The sequence below is a fragment of the Melozone crissalis genome, unplaced genomic scaffold (assembly GCF_028551555.1).
Source record: "Melozone crissalis strain CALT ecotype California unplaced genomic scaffold, PUWL_Pcris_2 ptg000036l_1, whole genome shotgun sequence".
Lineage (NCBI taxonomy): Eukaryota > Metazoa > Chordata > Aves > Passeriformes > Passerellidae > Melozone > Melozone crissalis.
The window spans coordinates 10,160,499-10,171,503 of record NW_026535814.1 but is presented as its reverse complement, the minus strand read 5'-3'; the positions used below and the strand labels follow the sequence as shown (position 1 = coordinate 10,171,503).

General features: G+C 40.3%; 1 protein-coding gene across 2 annotated transcripts in view; it reads right to left on the bottom strand.

Moving 5' to 3' along the window:
- Positions 1-6,871: 6,871 nt before the first annotated feature.
- The window catches only part of LIFR (LIF receptor subunit alpha), a 48,323-nt gene continuing 44,189 nt past the window's right edge, over positions 6,872-11,005 (bottom strand). For both annotated transcript variants that reach the window (XM_054283520.1, XM_054283518.1), the window contains exons 18-20: positions 10,254-10,347; positions 9,635-9,713; positions 6,872-8,972 (exon numbers count right to left, since the gene is read on the bottom strand). In XM_054283520.1, the coding sequence (XP_054139495.1) occupies positions 8,334-8,972; positions 9,635-9,713; positions 10,254-10,347 (812 nt within the window). In that variant the 3' untranslated portion in view covers positions 6,872-8,333. The remainder of the gene's footprint in view (positions 8,973-9,634; positions 9,714-10,253; positions 10,348-11,005) is intronic.

Sequence of the window (11,005 nt, the reverse complement as noted above, 5' to 3'; positions counted from 1 at the left end):
CAGAATTTGAAAATGGAATCACCCATTTATAATCATGATTAGGCAGCTTCATTTGAACGGATTGTTTTTACCATAACACAGATTTCTTTTAATGTGTAACAAATGTTTCATACAGAGGGACTTTAAGCTTTTTTTGTGTATTGAGAGAAGCTTTTGGTGGTTGCAGATCCAGGGGAATGTATACTTTGATGCCACATTGGGAGCAACCAGCACTGGCAGCAAAGGGAGAGTCAAACAGAAGATAAGATTGTGTGCTGGAACCAGACAGAAAATATGGATGGTCTGACCCCCTCTCTCCACTCTCATTGTGATGGTGATGTATGGGACAGTTCATGGTCCCTGCAAAAAACCTCCTGTGTTCATGGTCCTCTGCTGCTGCTGCTGCTGTGTGTCTCCATGATGATTGTATCTACTCATTCCAGCTGCCCAGGAGCTGTGTTAAATATACAGCCCAGCTGGGTTAACCTGGTTTTGCCAAGCATTGAATTAGCTACATCTGATCACGTGCAATATCTTCAGAAGATATTGCAAAGCCATCATCCTGTTAATTCTTTTAGACCTGAGACACAGATAGAGTGAGTCCTGTCTGGAGCTCTTCCCTGGTGTCCCTGCTCTGAGCAGAGCAGTAGCAGGGCTGGAGAGGGCAGCTGTGGGTTTCACTTTTGGAACTTCCCTCATTCCCACAGCTCCAAGTGTCTTTTCAGAGCAGCACTCTTCGGCCCCACTAAAAGAGCTGAATCCCCCATCTCCCCAGTGCTCAGAGGAGTTCCCACACCCTGCCCAGTTGCTGTCACATCCAAATGCACCAATCTGCTGTTGTGAGGCAAGGAATTGACTCTGACTTTCAAGGATGCCTCCAAAGAGACGGAGAGAGCACAATGCCATCATTCCATGATGGTTTTTTTGTGACGTGCCGTGGTGCAGCACCTGTCATTACGCACATTGCTAGGCTCAGGTGTCCTTCCCAAGTAAAGGTGCTGTGGGTTGGATGAGCCACAAAATTCTTTGGCTGTCACAAAGATACATCACAAATGACAAGCCATCATAAGTGGCCTCAAACATAAGGCCCATCACCATTAGCTGGTCATCTCAGTTCCACTATAGCATGCTGAGAAAGTGTCCTACACCACGCAAACCAACCCCAGAAACAGCCTGGGCCCTTCATCCTGCCACTCCATCCCAGCACAGGGATGTCCCCCATGCAGAGTCTGCAGGGGCTGATGTCTGCACACCCCCAGCCCAGCTGTGCAGGGGGATCACACACCAAACCCCAGCTCTGTTAGAGCCACAAGCCAAGGAGGACACAGGTAAGTGACCTGGACTTTTTCCTGTCCCTGCATTGTACACCAAGAACAGGAGGGCTTCAGTGGCCCCTGGAAATGGTAGGGTCTGTTGTGCTGAGGAGAAGCCGCCTGGGGAGTATTTGTTACCATCCACTCTGCCTATCAGGAAGCCAAGGCTGTGCTTGCTAGATCCTGTGGTTGTTTACTCTGGCACAAAATTCAAATAACTCTGTTTGTTCTGGGGCATGAGCAGAATTTAACTCTTAAAAAATAAACGGGAAAGCAAAGAATATGAAGACATATAAGAGTGTAAGAAAATATATTTATTAAATTTCATGGCAATACTATGGCAAAATTGTTAAACACATGCTTACTTTTAGACACCCAAGCAATACAACAGGAGTTACATCAAGCAAGCAAACTAGGTTTAAAATGTATGCAAAGTTGTATCTTAGTGTTAGATTAGTCTTAAATGTCAACTGCCACACTGAAATAGTATATCCCCAACATGATCCCATGCTTCCTTTTTTAAGCATGCATTTGTTTAACTGCTTAGCTGATAAATTTTCATATTGATACACTTTGTTGAATCAGTATTTTACTTGGCATGCTACAGCTTTATTAAAGTGCCTTGTGATGATTTTGCTAAAATTGTGAAAGAAGTAATTTTTCAATAGCAGACTTGGAAGCTGGAAAATTTCAGTATCATTCAGCAACAAAAATATGCTGAATGACTTATTAGATTTAGTGTGTTATGAAGACTATTTTTTCAGCTCAATCTCATTAATAGAAGTTAATTCTCAGCATTAACTTCTATAGATGACTATGTCAAATTGGCAAACAATATTTTCACTAGTATTAAACAAAAGTCCATTAAAATCTTCATAAAAACAGAACATAAAAACATCTCTAAGCAAATTATTTATGCTGTAAAAAATATGGTATAAAAAGAGCTAAAAAAAACATTGAACCTATTCACAGTATATGTTTAAAGTTACAGCATTATAGTACAATGTTGTGTGTTTTTTTCAGGTGACCTGTATGATTCCACCAGTTCTGATATTTTGTGTGCCACAACAGGCTCAAAGTTGAAATTGCTGTTACCTTCAAGTAGGATTTCAGATATGATGATTCAGTTGTCTTCTCCTTTTGTTATCCCCAGCTTTACAAACTTTTGACATGGTATCAAAACGTAAAAGGTTTCCAAAGCCATTCTTGAACCACATGTAGAAAACATGGACAGAGTGGCGTTTAAGGATTCTTTTTTTATTGTGTTACTACTAAAGGGTGCGACCTTTCTATTTTACTTTGCCCTGCTCGAGCTACTAATTTTTAAAGTTTTCTTAATCCACGTAATGAAAAAGTGAAATTTTCACTTTTTGCTTTGTTCCTGGGTTAGTCTTACTCCCTACCTTTTGCACAACATGAGACCAAGTGAGCTGCAAAGGTATTGACCCTTCTAGTGGAAGTTGTCCATAAATCTCCACTGAAGCTTGCTTTCAGTCAAAATGGAGATTTGGGACTGTCCTAGAAATTTTGTTGGGTATCAAATTGAAAACCAAGGATTTCATCTGCTCTGGTGCACCACAAAGTCACCTGGACAGTGCTGTCACAGAAGAGAGTGAGACTGGAGAGGGATTAACCCCATCCTCTCAGGAAACACCCTGCCATTAGACCACCTCACCTGCATGGGCATGCTGAGCCCCTGCCCTCCAAAACCCAGAATTCCTCTTGAGTTTTTTTTGTTTCAGTCGTAAAAGCAGAAGGAATTAATAGATGTTTTTGTGGGGGAGAAGTATTGTCATGCACACTGGGACAACTTATAAAGTTACAGAAAGCCTGCCAATATAATCTGAGATTTGTTTGTATAACATGCTAAAAGGAAACAAACATTGGTTATCTGAGAAGCACTGGGAAAAATCCAGAGTTATATAAATGGGGGAGGGGAAAGAAAATTGTGGTGGAAGAAACTATTTTACAGCTCCTAACAAGATATCTAAGACAGTCTTAAACTGGAATAAAGGGAATAAAACACTTAAACACTTCAAAATCCTTGTCTAGCATTCGGGATCTGGGACTGTGTTTCCAGGCTGGCTAAGGAATAGACAAGGGGAAAAAACCAACAAATACTGCCAACAGCCAACAGCATCTTTGAGCCTCATCCACGGAGGGCACCATTTAATGCAAGCACCACAAGTGTTGCAAAGTGTGTTGGGAGGAGCACAAGACAGCAGGTGCTGCCTCCAGACAAAACTGTCTCAGAAGGTATATATTCATGTACAGGACTCCAAAAAAATCACTTTGGCAATTGTAAGCCGACTTCCTCTGCCATATGCACCTAGGCACATGATGATGCAAGCACATGTGTGCGTAAAGGGTTAGGACTTAGTGTTATAAATATTAAATGCCATTTGCATTGAAGTCTTCATCAAAGTCTGTGGCAGAACATAAGATGCTATTTACATGGGAAGCTCTTCACAGATTTATGGTACACAGAGGCTTGTTAGCAATCTCATTCTTTAAATGTTACATTTTTCTAATATCTGTCAAATTATGTTATTATATTTCTATCTACTTGTAGGGGTACAAGTATTCTATTTACAAAGCAGTATTTATTTAAAAACAGAGCACACAATTTATCATTGCCTTTTCAGAGTGGTGTCTAATCACCTTCTCCCTCCAGTGCACCCAATCACTTTCCTTTTTGCTCCTATTCATGTTCAACTGAGTGAACTCATGACCACAGGAAACACCACAGCACTCAGCTTTACCCAGCTGAACCTATCAACAACAACATAAAAAGGTGTTTTGAAAATGCCTCTCCAGAGCAGCCTAAAGCTTGAGGTCAGCAGGAGTGTGCTGCTGCCACGTTTCTGGCAAAGTCAAGTTCTGGTCCCCCACACAAACCAAGGATGAAGAAACGTGGCAGATCTGCCAATTGTGCCATGACAAGCAGCACAGCGACTGGCTCCCTTTGGAAATGGTTTACCCATGAAAGCAGCAACTAGGGATCATAAAGACAGCAAATGTCAGTTATCGGGTTCTAGGTCTGCCTATACTGCCACTGCATAGCAGGGGAGGTAATTCACTGCCTGCCTGAAATATTATCTTGCTATTTTGTTGATATATTAACTAGTAGTTCTGTGAGGTATATCACATGCAGATCTACCATCCCAAAATCTGACACAAACGTGAGATCCCACATCTCGGGCATGTCAAAAAACCGAAAATAATGAATGTGTCAAATAGGAGAGTGCACAAAGATACATCAAATGTGACTGATGTTCCACACGTACAGTGAACAGTACAAAAACCTATTACAAAACTTAAATTGTCACATATGACAGGCATGGCTCAAAAATAAAAAGCAGCAGAACCAACGACTTTCTTCAGAAAGCAACTGCTTGGCATTAATACCCTACATCTCCGAACACTGATCCTGGAGGACTGAAGTTGGGCATGACACAATCCCTTCTGGTCATATCCCTTCTGGAAGTTGTTGGATTTTGCTTTTTGTTTGGTTCTTTTTAATTTTTTTTTTAAAGCTGCACTTTCTACTCTTCTAAAAATGAAGTAAAAAGGCAAAAGAACTAAAAATAAATGTTCAATAAAGGGTAAGATTTTTCACAAAAGGACGGTAAGGAAATGCTGTTTAAACTTTAGGACTCCTAAGATATTTTTCAGAAAAGAAACTTGTCCGAAGAGGCTCATCAGGAAGCTAGAAGGCACTAGTACAAAGAATCTGATCCCCTCTGAAACTTACAACTGTTATCAAAGCATTTAGAGGCTATGAGAGAGCACCATGCTTTGAGAGAGTATTTGGTTCAAAGACATTCCTAAAGATGCTTCACTGGTTTAACATGGCACTTGGGCTCAGAAAGCAAGTCTGTTCCCTGACTCTCCTGGTCATTCATCCCTACTGCTCCGGGTACCTAGGGGTGGCTGATCACATTAGCAGACCACCTCTCCCCAAGCATCTGAATTCACTGCTGAAGATCTGAGACAGGCATTTGAAAGGCAGCACTGAATAGGCTCAAGGGAAACCACAGAGGTGAAGCAGCTGAGCTTTCAAGTGCTGGAATGACAACTGTTTACTGGCTCATCAGCACTAAGTGACAATGACAGCTACAGATACTGCACACGCTTGTGTCTCTCCCACATCTGCCCCACTCTCCTTACTGAAGCCATTCCTGTTAAAGGACCTTTCTGACCCGCATCCTGAAAGTCAGAACACCAGGTATATTGTCAAGAATTAGAAAAAAAAAAAAAGAGATTAATAACTAGGTCAGAGGGAGTTTATAAGATCAACATTGAGGCAGAATATACATTTGTGGAGCCTTTCCTTACCTAATCACTAAGAAATGAAGCAATTTAAAATGTTGTTGTCTTTACTGAATAGGAGGAGCAGCACATTGGAAACCTGAGTATGTGATGCTTACGTGTAAGTGATTCACCATATGAACACCGACAATGGTCCTGAACTGCTTCCTGTGAGAGCTCTGTGTGTTCTCTGCAGCTGCCTTGATTTCCAGTCTCCAAATTAAAAATTGCCAGTACTCTCAAATAGCAGTTTGATTTTGTTTCTTGCAATACACAGCCATATGAAAAGCACAGTTATTCTTCACGGTCAGCTGTTCTGCTACAGAGAGTTTTTTTTTTCAGTTGGATCACCATGCAATACTGATTGCTCCTCTGTACTGAGAATCTGCTCTATAAAAAAACCCCTAACCACTACCCATACACGCTGTCCATGACATCATCTGCTTTCAATTAAAAGCATATAGCAGCAAAAGCTAAAATCCATCTTAGGAGATGGACACATTAAGCCAAATCTACACTAGTGAAATGAAATATTCTAAAAAACAATAATTATGAAAAACAGTTGTTACTATTAGGATTTAGCCTCCTCCCAGCTATCAGTCACAAAGGGCTTAACTGCTTCCTTTCATATGTTAATGTTCTAAGTAATATGCTATGACACTTCTCTTGTGCTGATGCTTGGTCACAAATGGACGTCACTGCCTGTGTTTCCACTTGCAGCCTGCTAACTCACAGACTCAACAGATGAAGCCTATTTGCACTTTCTGTCCTCTCAGAGGCACCTTGCACTCTGCCAGACCTGCAGACCAATCTGTTTTTTACTATTTTCACAGCTCACTAGTCCGGGAGGCACACACAAGGAGGCTGTTACCTATTGTGGTAATTATTTAGTGCTTTGCCTTTTTGTCAGTTCTGAAACATCTCTACACATTCGTTCTGCGGAGATGGCAGAGACATGCCAGCCTCTGAAACTGAAACACTCATTGCTGTGATTAGGTTTAACCTTAAGCTTGGTTTTATTTTGATGGCCAGATCATGTGGTTTGGAGACCAAATGTCTGTCAAGTCATCCTCCTGGTCTACTCTCACACCTTTACAACTAGCAGCCTAGACAATTCAGTCTCCTAATCTGTTTTCTTTAGAAAACCGTTCCCATGTCTTATTTATTTAAAAAAACCCCCAAAACTAAAACCAAACAGCAATCCAAACCCTAAACAAACATAGTAGCTAACGAAATGGACATTAAAAAAAAATTGGTTAGAACTTTTTGATCAAGCTCATCTGATGCCTCCCCACTTTTACAGCAAGAAACAGGTAAATTTCTCAAAAGTTACTCCTGTAAGCTAGTGAAATTCATGTATGCCACAGCCTGAAATTTACACAGTGAAATGTTACAGTTACAGTTGTCTAGAGATGCACATGGGAAAACAAGCATTTTAAAAGATGATTGTTCTAAACACTCCTTTAAGCACACAAATGTACATAATTTAAGCTTTCTTTGCATCACATATCTGGTAAAGGAGAGGTAGAATTAGTGGCACTAGAACCTCCCTGGGTTTCTCCCTGCCACTAGAGAAATCCTACCTTGTACTCCCAGGTAGGATTTGTATAGAAGGTCCTGTTGGGTTGACACATAAGATCAAAGATCAGTCAGGCAGCAGGTAATACAAAGCTAATACAATAAAGATCATCCAAAAAGCAATTTCTCCTCAAGGACCTAGTCCTACTACCTCTAATTTCATGTGCCAAACTGCTTCAGCAGCTAAGGTGAGTAGACAGAGATTTCCCCATGGCTTACATTACTGCATAGTGCAAAGACTGCTAAACACTGAGGGTGAATGGACTACTGTACCACTTCAAAGCAGAGACCTGGAGCAGAAGCTATGAAATACAAAATGTATTAGTGCAATACATTAGGCAAGATTAACTCTTTAACCAAAAGATTGAAAAAATATAGAGCATTCTAAGGTATTTTTTAAAAAAAGGAAGTTTTAAACTTTATGCAGTTCTTGTTGAGGTTTCAATCAGTGTTACACTTCTTTTCCCCAAGTTTGTACCCCTGAGTCAAACATTTAATAAACATTGTACAGTAGGTACAGAAATTAGTGTCTAGTCAAAAAGCAACAGATTTGAACGGCCATTGCTTTGTAAGTGTTAAACAGTGACAATAACCTTCCATACAGGAGAAGACAAAAAAATTGCACTCTCATTTGTTCATTGTTTATAACTAGGTAAAAGATCTCAACAGTTTCCAGACACATTGTTTCTGAGTCTTAGGCTGAGATTTGCTATAAATTAAACCTTCAGTAAGGAAATTTGTTGGTGCTGCATCATTTGAGTCTGCACAGTTGAGAACAACTACAACAAAGCAAAGCAATCTTTCCAAGTTATAAATTGCATGAGACCATGTTTATCTTGGAGCACTGTGGGAAGGTAGGCAGAGCTCTTTGACTATAATTATCAGGGACTGTAAATTCAAAACCCCTTATATCCAATATATTTTACTAGACTAATAACTAAATTGCTATAATTTTGGCCTCTCAGCCTCTATTACAATGGAATATTAACACTTTGACTAACTTAAACATGGTAACATTCAGATCACTAGAACTTCTGCTGACTGTCTCCAAGAATAATTCATGCCTTTTGCACTTTTCTTCTTCCTTTCTTAACAATACCAGGCATAAAAGCTTATTCAGAAGGCAGGTTCACGTGCAATGAGGACTCACTGTTAATCATTTGGTTTGTTCTGAAAAAAGTGTGTGAAGGACCACCCTGTGTTAATGGGTTTAGGAGAGTCTTCATCATCTTTTGGGGGAAGCAGAAACTGTCGGGAATTAATTGAACATGGGCTCCCAAAAGATGCATTTTCATTGTTGCTTTCAACTGATCCAGGAGAGTCTGGAGTGCCCATGTTCCACGCATTTGTGTTTGCTTGAGGTCTGTAACCTGCAGTTTTATCCAATTCTTCCTCCACAGGTGAATGGCCCTCTATTTTCAGAGCACTGATAGAGAGTTGCATTTGTGGCTTATAGCCTGCTGTAGTCACTAAGTCTATTTCTGGCTCCTCCTCTGGTTTAATTTGAGGCTGATACATTGACTGGATGTCAATGTAAACCACCTGAGATGACCCCCCAGGTTCATCTGTAGGGGGATTTGAGATCTCCTCTTCAATGATAGGGGGGCAGTAGGAGACAACAACGTGGTTTTCCATTTCTGAGTCAGAGCCATCTTCAGGCACAGTGGTCTCTGCTGCTGGGGACATCATCTCTGTGTCTTCAATCTTTGGAGCTGCGGACTGTGTTTCCACCACTTCAACACTGTTGGGGGTGCACGGGTTCATTTCCAGTGTTTTAAGTGTCTTATTCCCCTGAAATGAGAAAAAGGAGAAGGGGGAGACACTAAGTTAAAAGATCCGGAAAACCTGAAAGCAACAAGTTGCTGAAATTACAGCAGTTTGGTGGCTTATGGATTGTACTCCATCCCATGGCCACTAGTATGATACATTAAAAAGAAAGAAGTGCTTATAATTTTCTGGCTCACATTCCTGTAAATGTTAGAAGTATTTTATGCAAATTAAAGAGACTTGAGATCTTGCAGTATATTTTTAAGAACTTTCTCCAAATCTTGTCTTTGTACAACCCATTTCTGAAGGCTGTTTAAATACTCTGCCCATCTCAACTAATGTATCTACTGGGATAATGGGATATGGCAGATCTCCATACTTCCTGCTTCTTCTAATACTTCAACAAAGACGCCTGTGTTACTCTTGTATTCTTATCAGGTACTGACACTTCTCATTAGCTGGAAGAAGAGAAATGCAACAATCCTTTCCTAGCTCAAACATTGCAATTAACTACATTAACAGCAACAAAGCTCTAGATACCACCTGACAAAAGTTACTCAGTAAATTGGCTTGTTTCCCCCTGTCACTGAGTTTTTTCCTACAACTGGAACAGATGAGTCAAAAGAATTCTTTAACTGGTTTTATCTTTTAGAAGCTTAAAATACTAGATTTATAATAAGGGTTACCTCACAGATGTTCCTCTGAAACTGCAGTGCCTTACTGTTCTCAGGATTTGGGATTTCTGGATAAAATGTTTCTTTAATCCTTTAAAGAGAAAGAATAAACTATTATAAAGATAGCAAGGCCTGAAACAGATTGTGAATACACAAAAGGAGTCAGGACACTTCCCTTTAACTCAGGATACTGAAGACATCTGGTGCAAAGATTTAGTGTGTTAAACTTTCACTGAGTATAATGGAAAAAGCAGCAACCCCCTTTTTTTTAAGTTGGGAATTTAATATGCCACATTTACTAAAAGCTGAAGATGATATGTCTATCTTTGTTTGTAGAGGGCACACAAATTACAGTATGTCGCCAGCTTATTTCCATTTGGGAACTGTTTATAAACGGTGCTCACTGGAACAGAGGCTCCTGCAAAAGCTTTTTGCATTCCTCCCTTTGACCTCTCTCCAGCTCAGTTTCTCCCTCACTTTCCACACGGTGTTTTTGCCACCCACCTTTGAGCAAAGCCCACTAACATCTTTGGGTATAAAGAGAAAACAGGGAGTAACTAAAATCATGGAAAACCCTAGCACAGAAGCAAACACTTCCAGGAAAAGATGAGAACCCGAGGCAGGCAGTTACCATTCCCTCTTTCGGTAGCAGAAGATGCTGGCCAACACTCCAAGCAGCACCACCACTGCAACGGGGATGAGAATTGCAATGATTAATCCTACAGCTGGGGGATAAGAAAAAGAGGAGGCCGTAAATATATATCCAATATAATCAGTAAGTTTTATGGCTTTTCTAATATTCCCCCCAATTAAAAGATCATTCCATTAAACTCAGCTAGTGCAGTGGTCTGCAAATAGTGACCTACATCATCACCCTTCCCCTTTGCTGGAATTCACAGATTCAGTGATAACTACAGGAATCAGCAGACATTTTCTCTCTGATTGTTTAATTACGGAAGGCTTCATGTGCAGCACAAGACTCATTGGTATAGTGATTTTGCTCTTTTTAAGCACTTGCATTGCATTTTCATGCTACCTGAGCTGGCCAAGTTTCTGGTAATGGCTCTTCCAGGCCAACAGCTAATTGCATAAACAGCATTGTCTTTTATATGTCTTACAATGCTTCCAATCCCTGAGCTTTAGCTCCAATAGATCTCCACCGCCTTCTTCCATTGATATTAAATTCTTCAAGCTTGATTTTAATGTTGCACCCCAATGTTTAGTCCTTCATAGGAAATACTTTTTTCCTCTTATTTTCTAAAGTCCATCTCTTTCTTGTAATTGTCTTTTTGGGTTTACTTCTGTTAAGGGATCAGTAAAACTGAATTCAAAGCAGAGAAGCATCTGTTTTCAACTTTAAAACTGATAAATATTTCCACAATG